This window comes from Seriola dumerili, unplaced genomic scaffold (genome assembly GCF_002260705.1).
Source record: "Seriola dumerili isolate Sdu_G_001 unplaced genomic scaffold, Sdu_1.0 BDQW01000091.1, whole genome shotgun sequence".
Taxonomy (NCBI): domain Eukaryota; kingdom Metazoa; phylum Chordata; class Actinopteri; order Carangiformes; family Carangidae; genus Seriola; species Seriola dumerili.
Window position 1 is genome coordinate 2,609,620 of NW_019174346.1, and position 20,459 is coordinate 2,630,078.

General features: G+C 42.1%; 1 protein-coding gene across 1 annotated transcript in view; it reads left to right on the forward strand.

The window, feature by feature from the left end:
• Nucleotides 1-4,206: 4,206 nt before the first annotated feature.
• abr (active BCR-related) overlaps nucleotides 4,207-20,459 on the forward strand; it is a 120,607-nt gene continuing 104,354 nt past the window's right edge. The window contains exon 1 of the mRNA XM_022745761.1: nucleotides 4,207-5,232. Coding sequence (XP_022601482.1) covers nucleotides 4,449-5,232 — 784 coding nt within the window. The 5' untranslated portion in view covers nucleotides 4,207-4,448. The remainder of the gene's footprint in view (nucleotides 5,233-20,459) is intronic.

Below are 20,459 nucleotides of genomic sequence, written 5' to 3' on the forward strand. Positions count from 1 at the left end.
CTATGCTACACTGTGCTGTGTTATTGTTTGCAGATGGAGCCCATCATACTGACACCACCACATACTTACACCTGCAGCCACAAGAGGGCACCACGCAACCACTGATTTACCCTCTCTCCGCTTGTGACTCACTCTGCTGCAGCAAAACACCATACTGGAGCAGGCAGGTGTAAACCGTCAGGTGTTTTGCTCATGAGCCTGACACTGGTGCGGTGGGTGTCAGTGCACTGCAGCCAGTACGCAGTCGTTTAAGGAATTTACCCCGTAACTATTTCAAAAGCATCACTCCCCTTGTCTCAGAGACACAGGCCTACAGTACAGATCAAATGTACAACCCAATTTGAAAGGTCCCAATTTTACACTTTCCCTGTGTTTTATTTGAATATTTAAATATCATCGATATTTGATATAAGAAGACATATTTGTGGTTTTAAGAACCAAAAACCGTCTCAGTGTAGATTTACGCCTCTTGTCTCAGGCTTCTCTCTGGAGCTCTATAGCAACAGGTCTGTGAGCCAATCAGAAGAGAGGAGGCTCTGAGCCTCTCAGTCGACTGTTTGGAATCGTAACTTCTATACAGTTTATTTAAATACATATGAATGCATGTGTTGAAAGTCTAAACCAAACCTTATTCAGCACACAGTGTGCAGTTATTGATAAAGTGTATACAGTATGTTGCATGTGCAGTGTTTATAGAGGACACACAGGTGTACTGCAGCATAACTGGAGATTTTATTTGTGTGTCATCCAGTTAGTGTTTGCCTCACACTCCCGGTTGCTACTGGTTCGCAGCTATTAATTCCACTCACCAGCTAAATGAGACGTGTCGGAAATCCAGGATATCTGGAACTGAGAAGGAGAGAGGGAGGCTGAGAGCATGTTCGAGTGTGGTGTGTGAGATATCACAAAGAAAACACAACTGCAAACACACTGTCACTGTATCGCTGCATTCCTTTAATTTAATGTGCGCCTTTGATTAATGAAGTTTGTGTACATTTGATGCCTGATGAATGAAGGCACTTTGGGGAAGAGGTGTAAACACATGACTGGCAGAAACAGTGTGCAAACAGCACTGAGCTAAAAGCCATCAAAGCCTGATATGAAACATTCTTATCAGTGAAGCATGAGAGGTGTGAGCGTCTCAGACTTCTGCATTCTGCATGCTGACTCTACTTAACACTTGTGGCCCATACATTTCCTGCTATTTCATGTCCAGCTTGTGAGTAATAATTTAGTTTCACAACTACAGGCTGGTCATGGCTGCTCTCGTCTATTCATTACAGTAACTCAATCAGGGCTCTCAGACCCGCAGCGAGCGCTGATCAATGATCCCCTCTGGCCACTGGAAGCTTTTAGGAGAATGATGTTTCAGTTCTGGGCAGGGATCCAGACAGGCACTCCAAAATACCAAGCGTCCATCTCTGCCTCCACCCTCCCATGTGTCTCTGTAGTGTCTCTTGTAGCATCTCTTCTGCTGTATAACATTACAACTCTGTGTTACTGGAAGTCTACTGCTTGGCTGCTCACCAAGTTTTTATCTGGACGCAGCTGCATGTTTCCTGCTGAGATTCAAGTGATCAGATTTCTGTTTTACTCCTTTGTGCCTTTGAGACGGGCGTGTCAGAGATGATGGTTATTGACATGAAAATCAAACGTGCTCAACGTTAAATGTACAGTGGCCAGAAAAAGTATGTGAAACCTTTGGATTTACCTGGTTACCTGGTTGATTGGTCACAGATACAACCATTAAACTTTCACAATGCATGGTTGAAAAAGTAAATGAGCCCTTAGATTTAATAACTGGTCAAACCTCCTTTGGCAGCAACAACCTCAAACAAGCTTTTCCAGTAGCTGCTGATCAGACCTGCTCAATGTTCAGGAGGAAGTTTGGACCATTCCTCTTTAAAGAACTGCTTCAGATTCTCAGGATGTCTCTTCAGGTCATTCTACAGTAGGGCTGCACAATAGGCAAAAAAAATCATATTGTGATTATTTTGGCAGATATTGCAAATGTGCTATAACTCACATTTTCAGTTGGATCAGTTTTTCAATTAATTGTGCAGCCTTATTCCATAGTAACTCTATTGGATTAACGTCTGGGCTCTGACTCCAACAGGTGGATTGTCTTTGTCTGAAGTCATTCTGTAGATTTACTTCAATGTTTAGGGTCATTGTCCTGCTGCAGCTTCTCCTGAGCTTCATGTTCAGGTGGACACACACCCTGACTTTGTCCTGGAGGAGACCTTGATTAACTTGAGAATTCATTTTCTCCTTGGTGATGTGGAGCTGTCCAGGACCAGAAGCAGCAAAGACCCAAATCAGGATTCTCCCTGCACCGTACTCCACCTTTGGGATAGTGTTTTCATTCTGATATGCAGTGCCTGTCTACACCACACATAGTGCTGTATGTTTTTCCCAAACAAGTTTCATCAGGCCATAAAACATTCGTTTTAAACTTCAGGCATGTATGTGATGTTTTCTGGAGAGCAGCAGCTTCCTGCCATGGACACCATACTTCATAATGTGTGTGTGGTCGACTCATGAACAGAGATCTTAACCAGCTCCAATGATTCATTTGAGCCTTTAGCCTCTGATGTTCTTTGTTGAGTTATTGATCATTCTGCTTTGTGCTTTTTGAGTCATCTTAGCTGGACACCCACTTCTAGGGAGAGTAGCCACAGAACTAAAGCATGACTTTGTAAACCTTTCAGTCTGTAACTAATCTCTCCATTGCTAAATTTAAAACTATTGAACCAGTAAACATAAAGTAAATGTTTCCCTGGTGTGCCTCAAATCAAGTGGGTGGAAAAAGCAGAGGAGAAGGGGCTTTTTACAGAAAAAAGATTCTGTGCAGTGATAAAATAGCCTCAGTCAAAACAAGGATGAGATTGAGGATGTGTTCATTTACTGTAAGTTATGACATGCTCTTAAGCAACATGCATGCACAAATGCATATAAAATGCACTGATGTGTGCATGCATCTGCGTGGTGTTTCCTATGAGGCCTGAGAGCAAGTAGCCTGACAAACATGCACATTCAAGACTCCTCCCTTCCTTAACGTCAAACCACTGAAACCAGCAGCTAGAGGGAAGGAGACACAGTCTGTGCCCTCCTTTTACAGTAATGAAATGAATAGAAATTGGAGACATAATAAAAAGAGCTTCACACATGGATCTGTGTAAACCCAGCTTTACCATTTCACTGGATATCATGATATATATCAAATATCTCTTGATGAGACAAGAAATAAAGCTGACTATGTTTTTAATGGTCAAGATCAGTTGTCTTAGTCCGGGACATCAAATGACATTTATCTGAATTCTGGCTTTACCCCTGATGAAGTAAAACCAGCTGATTAGTGGAGACACATGATACTTTATCAAGGCATTCAAGTAACACAAGCTGCTAATGCAAATACAGAGTTTGCTGCTGGCAGTAAAGTTAACAGTGAACATAACATTAAGTTGTGACTGTTAAATACACATTTTACTTTAAGTGGATAAGTCTGAACCTTTCAGCCTTTAGGTATTAGAATAATTTAAAAATATTCATCTATTATTTTTGAGCCAAAAAATGTTAATGTGAAAAGACTAATTTATGATTTAAATAAGAATCCACACTTTCACTTTCATTTACACGGATATCAGAGAATTCTGAAAAATGTGAATAAAAGTGAGTTTAACCCACGAGGTAAAGGTGACGGTTTAAAACAACCAGATGAACTCTCATTAACTGTTTCCACCTCACTGGCAGTTGTTGCATTTATGTGCTGTCAGAGCTTTTAATTTAATTATTACAGCGAATAAATATCCTGTGGTACTCGTCATGTTATATATTTTATCAGGACAAAAGGAGTATGGAGAATTTATGTTAAAAATGTAGTTATAATACTATCATACACTGTCGAATATTCCGAAATTTGTGATAAATAATTTTTTGTTTCTACATTCACTCTTTAATAATTTTTGTGTTTTTTTTCTCGCCTCTTTGGTATTTTTTTCTCGCCTCTTTGGTATTTTAATATCATCTAAATTTTGATTTGTAAATGTTAAAGCTGGAGCAATATTATTATTCGTTTTTTCAGCCGAGGGCACCTGCTTTAAAAGCTGGTTCTGAGGTGTGTCGCACTTGTCCGGGCAGCACTTGAACGCAGCACGTCTCGATACAGGAAGTCTCGAAACTTTTCAGCGTACTGGTAAAGTTGGTGTCTGCATCACACGCACATCTCTCAGCGCACACGTAGGTCTGAGATTATTATGTGTGGGAGGTTGAAGATGGTCAGAAAGTGTATTCGTTAATGTCGGCAGCCTGTTGTTTTCTCTCTCTGTAAACGGGGAGACGCGCCGCTAACTGTCGGTGAAGACACACAGCCGTTGGTTTCCACCTCTCTCTCCCGACTGTTGCATTACGGGGCTGCGGCTGGCAGAAAGCCCGGTGTGAACATCGAAATGTGGGAACAGGAGGAATTTGCAAAACACTGGAGGAATGAATTTCCCGACGGAGAAGTGCCTCGGATGGACCTGAACTCCGTGGAGGACATCGAGTCGGAGCTGGAGACGTGTAAGTCCAACCTGAAGAGGCTCCAGAAGGCTCTGGCGGAGGAGAAATTCAAGGTGATCTACCTGGAGACCACCGTGGCTCGACAGAAACGACACGGCTTTGAAGGCAAAGATGAAAACTTTAACGCGGACACATTTGGGAATATTAGGAAGCCGATGCGGCGGGACAATGAGGTCGACGGGGAGAGGACCAGGCTGCCTGACTTTGGAGCCTTGAGGCTCCACGCCGCAGGTAACACAGCGGGGGTCATTGCTTCCTTCGGCCGGGATCGGAGCAGGTTCAGCGGCAATAAAGGTAAGCCCGTCCCCATCCCTGTCCCGCCTCAGAAACCCAGCTTCCAGAGAGGGAGCGCGGCCTCGACCACCGTCTCTAAGCCCAATGACAACGAGGAGAGCAGCGACCGAGAATACGAGGATGCGGAGCTGAATGAGAATTTCGTCAGGAATAACTTGTTGGCACCAAAGACCGGCGGCAGGGACAGCCAGAGGACCCACTGGGACAGCCGGCGGCCTTTCCGGCACAGCAGGGACTTTGACTCCGGCGACGACGGCAGGCTGTCCCCGTCCTTCCCGCACATTCACCGCAGAGCCTCCCGCGGCTCCGGATGCAGCACCCCTGACAGGAGGAGTGACGGGTACCTGAGCTCCGACCATGAGGACTCCTCTTCTGCAGGTAATGTCAGCACAACTACTGCTGCTCATGAAACGAAGAATAGAAATATGAAGACACAACATTACTACTTCAAATAAAAGGAGATGACACGACATAGCCTGGCATAACAGAGCATAACACAACAGTTCGCACTTGAGTCTTCACTCTGGACAGTGGGAAGTGAGAAAGGCCCTGGGTGAGGGTCTGAAGTAGAGCTAATGCATTTTAAATGTGGCACCTTTCAGACATACATCTTCACCTATGGCAGTTTATCCTAGATTTAATGGAATATTTCATGTTGTCTTTGAATGTTTATCAGCCAATGCAAGCCTTGCATTTTACTGATCAGCTCAGCAGAGCAGACTGTCCACTGGTCAATATTTTAGCACAGCCTCACTCACTGTCCTGCAGTGAGTCAGTGCAGTGTTTCTGGCTCTTGTTTCCTCCTTGCTTGATAAGACAGATCCTCCATTTGTAGTGGACAGCGTGAAACAAAAAAAACGCTGCCCAGGTTTGGCTCTGGACCAGACCCAAAGTAAACCAACTGCTCGAAGCGGTGTTGTTGATAGCAGACGTGACATAGGGGAGCTAACACCTTTTACCACAAAGTGTGCTGCAATATCAGAGTTTTCAGGTATAGAGGCAAAACAGGAAAAGTAAGCAACTGCAGAACAAATAAAGAAGTCATTTCCTGTGTAACCCCTTGCCACAGTATCACATTGGGTTTTTGATTTGGTGGATAAGACTGAGCCCAACGCATTCTGTCTATGTGCTTGTGGTGCCGTGTGAAAACAGAACCAAGTGCATCAGTGTGTATTTTCCTTGTGTGAATAGTCTACATTAAATATGTATCCAGGAGGCTTCCCTATGGGGGTGGGGTCTGAACTATGGGAATTGATGTCAGTAGTGTAGATTAAGGACAGAAATGAAGAGCTCTGCAGTGGTGATAGACTGGACCCACAGGAACTGCAAAGTAGTTGAGGGTCAGAGCTAATAGAAGTGAAACAGCATCCACACAGAGAAATTCAGTGTTTTGAAACGTGGTGTGTGTGACCTGCATTAGTCACTTTCCAGTGTGGTTCACATTTCACCATTTACCGTGTGAAACATTTTTTTAAACTATCAAATTAAATGTATTTTACATCAAGTAGGTGCTGCTTGATGTCACATCCTTTGAGCTCTCACTCAGAGTTAGATGAGAGGATCGATACCATGCTCACGTCAGGAGTGGAGGCACGTGGAAACGGTTAGCTTGACTCTGTCTGATGGAGGTAGCTGCTGGAGTTTGTTGTGGTTTTCAGGGCGTTATGTGACAGACAGTTTCTTGTCACATTGTCTAGTTGAGACTGAGAGGTTGAGACTCCAGAGAGAAAGTAGTTGAGTAGACATAGTCAGGGCTGCTAAGCTAAGCTAAGCTAAGCTAAGCTAAGCTAAACTTCTCCTGGCTCTAGCTTCATATTTGGTGTCAATCTTCTCACCTCACTCTTGGTAAGAAAGTGAGTGAACACATTTCCCAAAATAGTGAACTATTCCTTTTAAGGTGTCGGGTCATGTGGAATTCTCACATCAATATGGAGTTAGACTCACAGAGCTGCTCACCAGTGGGTTGTTAGCAGCCGTTAGTGGGTTGTTAGCAGCCGTTAGTGGGTTGTTAGCAGCCGTTAGTGTGTTGTTAGTAGCTGTTAGTGGTTTGTTAGCAGCCGTTAGTGGTTTCTAAGCTAAAAGGTTGGTACCCTGGAGCAATCTATTTACTTAACATCCCTGGAGAGAACAGCTCTTTGAGTCAAAGTAATAATATGGAGGCTAATGCAGGAAGCAGGAGTCACATTCACTTCCTCAAGAAAGTGTGGTAATATTAACTGAGACCGTCTGCATGTCATGAGTCAGGAGTGAATGACTAACTTGAACATGAGAATAGATTGAGGAACGTTTTTTTTTTTTTTTTTGAGCAGACAAAACGTTTTTATTTTGTTTTTTTGTGCCACATCCTCGTGCCCCTCTGACCTTTCATACAGCATGTGAGGATTATGGGTAGCTTAGTGCTGATTGTGAGTTCATACTTTAATTTTTTGATGGGTTTTAATGATGACAAGAGTGATTTCCTGGATATTAACTAGTCTGAAATATATTAAAGTATTTAGTTGGTTTAAATACTTAGACAGAGATCCCTGAAACAAAGAAGTCGCACCAATCTGGCACCAGTGCAATGAATTGAGTCTGAGGCTTTTTCTTCATGTAAATATGACGATGAGGACGACACTTAAATTTAAAGACGCACCTTTTTTTGAAATGCTCTACATTGAGACGTTTTATGTCGTCTCACATCTTCAATACAAAACTGGATGAACCAAGAAAGAGGAAGGAGACGACCTCGTGTGTTTTCTAATCGTGGCACGTTTCTCGCTCTTCCATTGTAACAGTTTAGGGGGAGCTGTGTTCCCATAATTCTGTGGGTCAGGGAAGATAAACACTTACTGTAAGTCTCTCTTAGTCTTTTCCATCCATAATGACAAACAGGATATTGATGTTTTGCTTCTACAGCTGGGGTAATCAGTGGAAAGACTTGATCATAGTTAAACACAATGGAGGGTGTGTGGAGCTGTGGGAAGACCCGGAGGCAGTGTTGGGGCCTCAGTCCGAGCACTTAAACACCAGCAATGGGCTCATGCCAGGGGTCTTGCTCACGTTGATGCCTTTGTGTAACGTGCGCTTGCTGGGAAGAGGTCGTCCATCGGGTCATGAGATCTGAAGCCATAGGTCTTGCCTCTCTGAAAGGTTCCCTATTCACCTCTGATTCACAGCAATGTTGGGTTAAACCTGGGGGAGTGAGTCTGACAATTAAATAGTTTTCCCTGGTGTTTGTTTTGTCCAGTCATGCAGCAGACTGTGCTATCCTAGCTATTTAAAGCATTTTAACAGAGATATCTTTTCCTAATGAGAGCATGTAAGAGTAAGTGTAATACCTTGTTTATTTTGAGCCCACTGAAATTTTAACCTGCATAGAAAAATCAGTTTTAATTTCTGCAGCTCACATTAAAGCTGGTTGACTCACTGTGTAACTGGTGATAAAGTGGCAGCTGACGACATTAATGTCATCATTTACTTTAAGTTCACTGGGGAAATTAATTAAGAGCTTTTCTGACAGGATGGCTCAGCTGAGGGTGTTTCATGTTCCTCTGACCTGTAACACACTTCTTTGTGAAGCATCTCGTCGCTCAGAAATAGCCAGTTGAGAAAAAAAACTTTCTGCACAAAGTTACTTACATTCAAATCCTGATTTTAATATTTAGATATGAAATTCTTTATAATGTGGCCTGATATGTAAATTATTTTAAAAACCTTGTAGACAACGTGTGAAGACGAGTCACCAGATAAATGATAACATTAATAAGAGATATTTTGTGGTAACAAGTATTTTGGTTCTGGACTGTAGAGGTGTCATTTTGGAATCAAAGTCTTTGGAGCGAAGTCCTGTCAAAACATACAATTAGGAACAACATGTTCAGTGTTAACACAGCAGTGTCATATTTGAACAGTCGTGCTAAACCCAAAGACTACTTGCACAGATTGTTAGTTATTTTGCAAAGTGAGATTATGATCAAATCCAACATGACGCCGTCAACACTGAAGAGAGAAGTGATTGTGTTCATGGTTCCCCTAGTAGATCAACAATCATCACCTCCTGTTCACAGAAATGATCTCATAAGATTAGGAAACATTTTCCTCCAAAGTTGATCTTCTGCTGTAATGAATAAAAGTCTGTCAGCAGACAGGCTTGGCAACATATGGGCTCAGTTTTGATGTCGTTGTGTATTGTAGACATAATGAAAATATGAACATGCTGATTATTTTTAATTATCAGAAAAAAAAAAAAAAGTTGGTGTGGATAACAAATCATGTGAAAGATACCGTTCTGTCAACACGTGCTCAGAAAGAAAAAGCTGCTGAAGAAACCAGTTTCTGTCACTCCACGAGACAGTGACTGCTGATTATGACACACATATTTTTCTTTTCTCTTGGGTTGTCTCTTCCCTCAGAGAAGCAGGGCTTGTCCAGGCCCGTGCCGAATAGCATGTGTAGCAGGGGAACTATGAGCCTGTCATATTGTTTCCATTTTAACGCTCAGCAGTTTAAATGGCAGCTCAGTCTCTTTGTTTTGTTTGTGCTTTTCTCATAAACCAGTGAATTATAATGTTGTGGCTCTGACACCTCGGTGTACATGCTGTTCTCAGTTCTGGTTTGTATGTATTTTTACTGGACAGTTGACAGCTCAGTTACCACACTGTCTCACTGTGAAGTGAAGGCTTTACCCTGTGGCAGACGGTCTTCTGAGAATGTGCAAAAACCCCCACAAGTCCACGCAAGGGTAAATCTCCTCCCGAACTCTGGCTCCTCTCACTTATTTCCAAGGCAACACTGCTGTGGTCTGTCAGCTCGTGTAGCAGCACAACATTCCTGATCATTTTCAGAAGATACTAATCGAGGGCTCAAACACTGAACTGATCTGTTGAAATGTGCAGAACGTCGCCACATCGCGGTTTAAAGACTTCCAAAGGTAGAAAGCTGGAAAACGTCTAATTTAGACGGGTGTGGTATTGTTTAGATGGAAAATGATTCATTGATTAATTATTCAATCAGCCACTATTTTGATATTTGATTCATTGTTTCAGTCACTTTTCAAGCCAAATGACAAATATTTGATCATCTCAGCTTGTCAAATTGAGGATTTGCTACATTTTATGTCGTATATGAAAGTATCTTAACATTCATTGTTGGACTGGAGGTTGGAAAGAGAACAAGCAATTTGAAGATGTCACCTGGGACTCTGAAAATTGTGATGGGCATTTTTTTCATGATGTTTTGACTTATCATAGACTTAATCAGTTGAGAAAATAGAACATTAAAGGAGCCATTTTTTAAGTTTTTCTATTGCTACATAGCCAACGTTAGCATTAACAGCTATTTGCTTAGCAGTCTTTGCCGAGAGATTCAGCCATTGTGTTGTTTACAAGAGGTTAAAATACGTCCTCTGAGCAGCGTTACATCTTCAGGGCAAACTGGAGGCTACAGTGACTCAGTATCGGAAAGTGGTGAGACAGGCTGACTGGGCTGGGGCTAGCTGGGTAGCATGCTAACTTCAGAAGAAGAAAAGAAGTGATAGAAACAGAAGCAAAACAAAAGTGTTGTTTGATGCTGAGCACACAACGTTTCTTCTACGCTGGTCAGTAAACAGCTGTTTATGCTAACGTTAACTTACAAATAGCTCCTTTGATTGATAATGAAAATAATAATTGGTTGCAGTCCTTGTATGTTTTTCTCTTGTAACCCAAGAGATTGAAATTGTGACAGATTTATTTAGATCACAAATTCTGTTGCAGTTTTTCTTTGATTTATTGCCCTTTGGAAAGCTTTGATTTTATACTGTGATTATGCATCCACCTAGTGATTCTATCTCATGTGCTCCATGACTTGAAGTCTGTTTCTTTTATGTTTAAGGAACTGGAGAATAATGTTTACATTTTTTAAATTGCTTCCTACCTACTGTGGAGCTGTAATGAGATCAGTGTGACAATTTTTTCACATTCTTCAAATCTAAAATCTCTTCAAAGTGAAGGCAGTCAAAGGCAGTCAAAACCAAAATAGTACTAATGGTCTGATTTGTCCCTGTGTTACCTTGGTGATGAAAAGTGTCGCTGTGGTTGTTCAGGGAGGCAGGCAGGATGTCTGTGATGAGGTGTGGGTTTAGCAGCATCATTGCTTGTTTATAAGATGGGTGCAAGAGTTTATATTTGCATGTTTGTGGAGGCCTTCACTTTAGTCCTGATTCAGAGGTGTGAACTGAGGGGCCAATAAGTGAACTTGGGTGCTGCCTGGTGCTAGATGCATCTACATATGCATCTGTATATGCATCTAGCAGTATGTGCATAGACACGCGCACAAAAAACAAAAATCAAGGTCAAGTCCTGCTTCTCAGAATTTGATGCATGTTGTGTGTATACAGTGCATTCAGAGCTGACGATGCAGAGCTAAAACCATGAGGAGGAAGGGACTGCTGCAGAGCTCGGAGACAGGTTGAAGGTTCCCAAGAGAATAGTGGTCTCCATAATTCTTAACTGGAAGAACTTCAGAAGAACCAGGTCTCTTCCTGGAGCTGACCGCCCAGCCAAACAGACATCGGGGGGAGAAGGGCCTTGATAACAGAGGTGACCATGAACCTGATGGTCACTCTGGCTCAGCTCCAGAGATCCAGTGTGGAAATGGGAAAAACTTCCAGAAGTTTTACGTTTAAGACTGCAACATACCAAAATGTTTCTGAATGCACTGTGTAGACCTGCATCCTCTGTTTTCTCTAACTCACTTGTGGCTATTTGCTATCTACAGTAATAAACTTGAGGCTTTTCTTTGCATCATAGCAGGTTTCCCCTCCTTGGTTTATAAGACACAGCGTTGTTACTCTCACCTCACAGACAGAACTGTGATGCAATGTCCTCCCGTAGTCTACTGACGTCAACAGCCACAGTCATGTACTCCTGAAACTGATGAGTAATGAACTGTTGTGGTGGCAGGTGGCACATAATACAAGGACTGTCTCAGATTAAAATGTGACTTAAAGGGAGTATTTTGGTTTTAGTCACATATGAACTCAGGAAATTCCTCAACCTTTTTTTTTTTTTTTTTTTAAATGGAGAAATAAATATTATGGCCACAAAGTAAGTGGCTTCATTACTGTTCCTGACAACTCATCCTGACAATATGAACTCAGTCATAAAATCTGAGCTCTGTTAACTGTACCTGATTTCCCTCCATCTTACTGTTTATGGGAGATTGGCACACTGCCCTTTTGTACACGTGTGTTTATCCATTCCTAGAATCAACAAAGGTGTGGACGTCCCAAGGGTTCATGATTAGGGACACAGCTATGCTGGGAAGGTTTCCACATCAAGAGGAGTGGGGAAAGGCAGCGGGTGACTAGAAGTGATGGTCATTTAGATAAAAAAAAAAAGCTGCACATGCCATCCACTAACAAAAGCCCCCGCTACTCTTCCTATCTCCCTTGAGACCGGGCTGAGCTGGATTACCCCTCACTCACCCCCTTGTGCCCTGAGTCAACCCATTGTATAAAGAAAAGCTAGACAAACAAACTGAGAGAGAAACTGTCTCACTTACTGGGTTTTCCTACAGATTTTGGTTTGGAGCTAAGATTTTAGACCGGGGGACACAGAAGCACAGGAAGTGCAAACTCCTTTCTTCATGTGAAAGTCAAATCAAGTTGAGATGAGCAGCTGCAAGTCTCAGGGGTTTCTGAGAGTGGTGGTTTTCCTGTCAGTTAACCGATTCAAACTGTCCTGCTAAGTGAACAAACTACCCATGTGTCCGACAAGTGATGTCAATAAATTCACTCTCTGTTGCTGATTGTAACTACACAGAAAAAAATCACATCAACTACCATAGTAGATGGAAAATACAGGTTACATTTAGAGAAAATAACTCCACCCCCCCCCCAGCCTCCAAACTGTGAGTAGAGGAAGAGACTCATCCTGTTCTCTCTGTATGGTTTCCAGTGTAGACATTTCCTCTTAGGGCACTTTGATTCTGAGCAGAGAACTCAATATCATGGTTGCTAAGACTGTGGCTAATATTTATTGGTTATATTATGTAATATTTGTTGGTATTTCACAGGCCCACTCATTGTAAGTGGAAAGCCGCCTGAGCTACACATTTATGATGAAAGCTGTGTGACCTGAGCTCACTTCAAAGCAAGGCCAAGTCCATTATCCTTTTCTATCTGCCTTTTTATCAATTCATTTATTAATTTTGTAGACATAATGTAGGTGCAGCTTGTGTGCAGACATACTACAGCTCAACTCCTTCTTATTGTGATTTTAGAAAAACTTACTTTCAGTCTGGAATCATAGAAACACCAGGCCACTTCTGATTGGCTGACTGCCATGGCTGCCATGGAGATGACCACTGTGGTGTGTGTGGTGAGGAGATGGGATAGAAAGATGTGTCTGTATGCGGTGCATAGGGGCAGAGAGCCCTGGATTCTCTCTCACACCGTCAGTGGTGTGCACGGCCACATGTCAACTCATTACTCCCTGATGATTTTACTATCTCAAAAAATCTTAAAGATTCCTGCATGTAGTGTGGACCCTAAAGTGTTTAACTTCCAGTAGGCTTCATGAGTCCGTCTCTTGCCTCCTTAGCTAGCTACCAGATTTAGCCTGTTAGCTAATGCAACAATTAAAAATGATCAAACTAGCTGCTGCTATAAATAAATATTGCCCATACATTGCAACTAAACAGTTTATGTGTTTCAGTATTATCTCATTAATGCTGCTAGTGCTGAAACACTTACCTTGTTTAGTTGCTGGCTAACTAGCTAGGCTAGGTTGTCAGCTTGGTTTATCCCTCAGTATCAATGTGAAAAATCAGTGTTAGCAGTGTTAGCTAGCTCCTGTTAACTCACAGAGTAACTGCACAGAATTAAATGATCTAAATATATTTAAAATCGACACTCGACCAAAGTAACTCTGAGTTATCTAACTAGCAATAGCACTCACATCTTTTCACTTTGTTGCTGATCATAAACCAAGCTCACAACCCCACCTAGCTAGATAACTAGGTAGGTAGGTAGCATAAATAAATTAAGAGATGTTAGTTTGTGTCTGTGTACAGTGTTTATTTACATGTTTATTTAATAGATAGTTTACTCAGACTTCCTTTGACTTTGTTGAGCTAACAGGAGCTAACAGGCTAATTTTGGTAGCGCTTGTAGGCAGGGGGCATTTGACCATTAACACCACTGTCATAAAAATGACTGATCAGATATATCTAAGATATTATCGAGAAACATTTTGCACATGGCTAGTATCCTGCATGACATGCAATTCAAATTTTTATCAAGTTTGATTAGTAATATAGTTTGTTTTGTTTTTTTTTTCCTGGTGATCAAATGTTGCAGAAGGAAGCTGTCGTCTCTCAGTCGGTCCGTCCGTCCAACTGTCTGTCCGTATGTCCCATTCTCGAGGACACAATATCTCAGTAACACCTTGACGGAATTTCTTCAAATTTGGTAAAAACGTTCACCTGGACTCAAGGATGAACTGATTACAGTTTGCTGACTAAAGGTCAAAGCTCAAGGTCACAGTGACCAGTGATTTCGGCATTGTGAACGCAATATCTCAAACTCCTCGAGGGAATCCCTTTAGATATGGCGCATACATTAACTTGGATTCAAGGATGAACTGACTAGATTTTGGGGGTCGAAGGTCAAGGGCATGGTGACCTCAGAAAACCCTTTTTAGTCATCACTCAAGACTTCACACAACAATTATGACAAAATTTCACACAAATGGTTCATATTTTCTATGACTATGATAAACACAGATGTGACCTAAAACTATTCAGAGTGGCGGAGGGATACAACCACGAGGCGGTGAAGTTTTTCTTTCTTTGTACAGTCACCTTGCTGCTGTAACACTGCACACTTCCCCATTGTGGTAATCATAAAGGAATATCTTATCTTAATTCTATTTTCATACTTGTTCCTTGTTGAGCTGTTGACATGTATGATGAAATCATCATGAGTATGTGATGGCTGAAGTTGACATTTTATAACCACAAGTTCCTTATTCTTAGAAAGCTTATTGTAACAAAAAGGAAACAATGTAAGCCACACTTTGGCTCTAAGAGTTTTAAAACATCATTTATTGTTCTGTTACAAGCAAGTATAATGTGATCTTGACTGAATGTGCACCTGTCATACTGTTTTTGTCAATGCAGGTACTGGTTAGATAAGCAGCTCAGAGCATAAAGCACAGGCAGGACCATTAAACGCCATCAAAATCTCAAGACACGTAGGATGATGGTAAACACGTTGTGATCAAACTCTTGGTCTCGCTTTGTCTCTGAATGTCGGCTTTATCTTCTCCCTGCTGGTGTGTGAGGTTCTCATGGCGACAGTGTTGGTGTGTCAGATGGCGGCCATGTTAAGACCACAGGGAAAATATTTTGAAGGACTGTCTCAGACCATCAGCTCTCAAGAAGACTCGGCTCACACTTTTAGCTTTGCGTAAGTGTCGCAGCAGGAGATGCTCTCATTACCTGACCCCCCTCCCCCCCAGAGGTACGCAGAGGTATTCTGTCTCTGCACTACAAGACACCATTTCATGCCAGTCTTTGTCACGCCTTCCCATCTGTGCCGTTCTTAAAAAAGCTATTTCTGAAGTCGGCTGCACGCAGGGGAATCAATGAAAAATAGGTCTTTGCTGAAGTATGATGGCTGTACTTCTGTACAACCCTAATGTTGGGATAAATACATGCGTACTAATATCATGAAGACATTTTCAGTTCTCTGTCTCGGTGTGGTCAGGTTATTATCCTCAGGATATCCTTTGCTACACTCATCACTTTTACTTCCTCTTATTGCTGCATGGAAATAGAAGCAGATGGACAAATAAACAGATAGGTGAATGGAAAACTTTATATGAATTGCACAGTAGAAGCCGCTTTGAGTTTGAGTTATGCCTCAACATAGAAATATTGTAACAGTTAACTCTGTATAGACAGTCAGGATAGGAAGGCATGCTTGATATCTAAGTCGGTGTCAGAGAAAGGAAGGAAGTGTTTCAGGTGAAGGAGCCCCTGATGTGGGTATTGAGTGTCGTTCTGTCTGACAGAAGCATAAACCTGCAGATCTAGGGTTAAATGTAAAGGCATAGCATTATATCTACAATAAGATCGGTTGTGTCTGCTGCACAGAGTTCAAGCTGTTTACTCAGCGTTACGGGATTCCTTGTAGGATCAGACAGTTTGTTACTTCATTGGCAATAACATAATTGTTTTGTCGCCTCAGGTTATTGGCAGATGAAATGAGATCCCTGCAGAGCAGTTCTGTCGGTGCATGATGTGAAAAAAAAAAAAAAAATGTATTTTTGTTTTTTAAGCCACACTAATTGTGCAACTTTCACTACCATCATTTTACTGAATTCATCATGTTTTCTGTTTTGTTTTCACCATAATTTCAGTATATCAGAAGAAGGTGTCACATGGTTCTGATGAATCTTACGTTTGCTATGAGTGGTTGTGACACCAGCAGGAAAACAGTCACCTGTTGGTTTGTGCCGACCTTTAGTTGTGGTGAGGAAGGTGATATCACGTGAAAAAAAGTGACGTTAATACATCCTCTGTAGAGAGCCGCAACCAGAGCATGAAATGTTCTTAAGAGACTTTATGACGTTATAAACCATGGATGTGCAAACTGTGAAGAAAATGTTTGACAAATGACTGTGAGGTGGTTTTTAACAGGCTGTCTGCATCACAGTCAGGCTACACTCACAAGCTGAAAACACTGATCTGGATGAATGGAGAAATCTTCTGCTTGTGCTTCTATAGTGCAGCTTCCACTCTGAGTTTTTCAGTCTCACATGTCGGTGAGTGTGTGCACGGCGTTTTGTCCTGGTTAAACAGTTAACCTGACACGGGAGGTGTGGTAACTGGCCATCCAATCGCTCTGCTTGCTCCGGCATCGAGCAACACTTCATCAGTAGCTGTATCTGTGCTTATGGAGCCTTTTATTTCCACAGACAATCAGAGCGGGAATTCAGTTGAGACTTTAATGTCTTGAATTTCCTTTTTGACTTTGAGGATTTGAGCATCACTTTGATAGAACACAAGGAACTGATCAGATCTATCGATGACTCCTCAGACCACCAGAGAGCTGCTGGTTTGCCTTTCCTCCTCCCCACCACTGTGTCCCCGTCACTGTCACATACTTCAAGAACAAGAGTCCCCAAACACAAACAGGTGAACGGCGCTGCATGCTGCGTGTGACGTTCTGTAACTGGAGGGGATCCAGAGAGATGGTGTGATACTGAGGAGAGTGACACAGCGCCCTCATGTGGACGTCTGTAGCAACAACAGATTTGCTGTGGTGTATGTGTTTTTATTTGTGTTCATTTAAATTATTAGTTGTTGGAAATGATTTAAGTGTCAGCAGTATTTCATTCTGTACCCTATGGTGAACTTAACATTACATTTGTGTGTGTAGTATTAAAGAGGAGGTTCAGTTCACTCGTCATGAGGAGCGCTCCTCACTCAGCCTGAGCCACGTTGTGGCTGTGGAGGAGCTCTGTCAATCACCCTGATGGTGTCGCAGTCAGAGTTTGACCCACACACAAATCTCACCCTCTGTTACTTTGATTTTAACCTCTCCTCTCTTATTCTGCTTCTTGTGACATTCGTGTAAATTTGAGGGGTTTGTATTGTTTGTTGAAGGAAGGAGTCGGCAGAAACATTCAATGGTCTCACAGATATTAATTACACAGTTTTCAGGTGTTGGCTTGATGGTAAACTTACCTTTTTTATGTGGAGTGTAAACACCAAAGTCATGATCTGTGGTTTTGTTGTATCTCCACAGGTAGATAAAGAATATCTTTACTTGTGTTGGCAGAAATGAAACACTAGAGTGCAGTAGTTCTTTATTTAGACATCATGGGGACCTTCACTGTGCTGCCCGTCCACTTTGTTAATTGTGTGTGTGTGTGTGTGTGTGTGTGTGTGTGTGTGTGTGTGTGTGTGTGTGTGTGTGTGTGTGTGTGTGTGTGTGTGTGTGTGTGTGTGTGTGTAACACTCAGGGTAACCTGATGGTGGCTTTGCAGTTTATAGGGCGAACACGTGATGAAATCAGTCTGTCTGTCAGTTTGTCAAGTGCAAACAGACCCTGGATGAATGGAGAGATCCTCTGCTCATATGTGTGTGTGTGTGTTACCAACACATGCACACACACACATGCATGTGTATAGACAGGAGCAGGTATGTTTCAAAATGCCAGACAAGCTCCTGGTGCAAATGTGCAAAAGCTTACCTGTGCAAGAAACAAATACTAATGATGAGCGAACAGCATAAATAACACATGAGATGTTTTACAGTATGTGTGCACATTTATATATGTGTGTGTGTGGGTGTGTGTGTGTGTGTGTGTGTGTGTGAGTAAGGAGGGAGGGCAGTTTTCCTTATCTGGTGTCTGTCCAATCACAACATGATTCAGATGATTTCCACATTGACCTCAATAGATCAAAGTAAATTCAGCTGGCACAGGATGAATACTCTCTCTCTCTGTCTCTCTCTCTCTCTTTCTCTCTCTCTCACACACACACACACACACACACACACACACACACACACACACACACACACACACACACACACACACACACACACATACACACACACGCTTCCCTCGATCTCTTTGTCCCTTCCTCTGTCCTCCTCCTTGACACACACAGGGTAGGTATTGTATTTAAGGGAGTTGTATCTCATCATAAATCAGACGCTGGTCCAATATAGAAACAGCCGACACACACAGATATGTCACAGTGGTCGGCCACACAGCTCGACAGGGTCGATCCAAATAATTGGATGGTGAAGGAGTTCGGGGGGGGGGGGGGGGAAAGGGGGGGGGGGGGGGGGGGGGGGGGGGGGGGGGCAAATGAGGTGAGCGGGGATGTTGCCTGCCAGAGCACATGCTGCGATGCACAGACACAGACGTGCATGAAACGGATAAAAAAGCTTGATGAGCGGTTAATTGTCAGGAGAAGTATTACAAGAACAATTAAGGTCATATAAAGAGTTGTCTCATTTTAATGACACTCACATGCACAAGTATAACTAGAGGGAGAAGGAATGGGAGAGTCACAGTCGAATTAACTGTTGGATGAATGACTGTTTTAATGTATCACAAACGTTTTCACACATAAAACCTAAATCTGCTTCAAACACGGAGGAGAGACAAATGACTTAAGCTGAGATAAAAAAAACAAAAAAAAAACCCAGGGGGCTTTTCACCCCATTTGACTTTAAAAAAAAAAAAAAAAAAAAGCAGAAACTAACAAACAAAAAAAAATAAAATAAAAAATGCCCCAGATTTTTTCAGGCATTCCCATTTAACAAGCAGACATTCATCACTGGTGCACTCAGGGCTTTTTAATAATGCATAGTCATTGCTCGTCCCTGCTGCCATCTCCCCCAACCCCCAAAACAAAGCAATGTGTCGGAAAAACACACAGCGAGAGAATACTGTCATCCATCTCCGAGGAGTGTGTTCGCACTTTGAAGAGTTCCTCACACAGGTGCAAGTGACGGTTCAAATACCACATTCATGATGCGTTGTTAGACAGGAAGCTGAACTTGAATTTTAAAAAGGATTTGTTGGTATGTGGTTGAGTGTTTGTTTCTCCGTTGATATTCAGGTGTCGCCTGATTTACTCTGGATTTCTATAAAACAAACTGATAGCCATATATTGGCTGATCCTGTTTGTTTTTTTTACATATGCATGCAACATAAACAAACAGTAATTACATGTGTCCCGTAGTGTGTTGTAGATGGATGCCAGTTGGGATAACAGTGTAAAAATCAACTGGTCAGTGTTTTCCAATGGACAAATGGTGACGCTGTTTCTAAATGAGCTCAAACCCAACTTAGGTATCAATGTATCTGTCACAGGGAAACATACATTGATATCACACATCTGCAACACACTGATACTGACACATACAGTAGATCAGCCTGGCTCATTTATCAGTCTAACATTAGGAAATAAATGTTTGTGGTCAACATCGATCTTCTTCACTAACTGTAGACTGTTGCTGTGACCAACTGTGTTTTCATTCTAACATCTGTCTTTAATAAGAAGAAAATACTGGAAATACTGAAATATTTTGGTGCAGTTTAAAAATAAACTACAGATGCTGCACCAAGCGTGCGATAAAAGATTTTCAAATTCTTCAGCTGTTTTCCATTTTCTGGACGTCAGTTTTTAAATGTGACTCTATTATGTTTCACTTCAGAATTGAAGGTAAAAAGGAGCAACTTTAACTCAGTATTTTTCACACCAGCAGCAGAAGTTTCATGTTTCTGTCTGATGACGACCACGTCCGTCCTCTCTCTCTCCGTCAGGATGATTTTAGCCTAAATAATTTGTACATTTGTGGATTCTGTTTCCGCTCCAGTGCTTCATTAGGCTTTTCTGAAGCCACTCGTATGGAAACGTAGCTGTCTACTTCCTGTGCAAGCAGCTCTGATCTCGCTCACATACAGACAGATACTCAAACCGGTGTGTGTGTGTGTGTGTGTGTGTGTGTGTGTGTGTGTGTGTGTTCGTGTGTGGTGGGCGGTCCTGCAGGGGTGGGTTGTTAGAAGGGGGCAGATCAGGCTTTTAACATCACCAGTTTACTTTATGTTCATC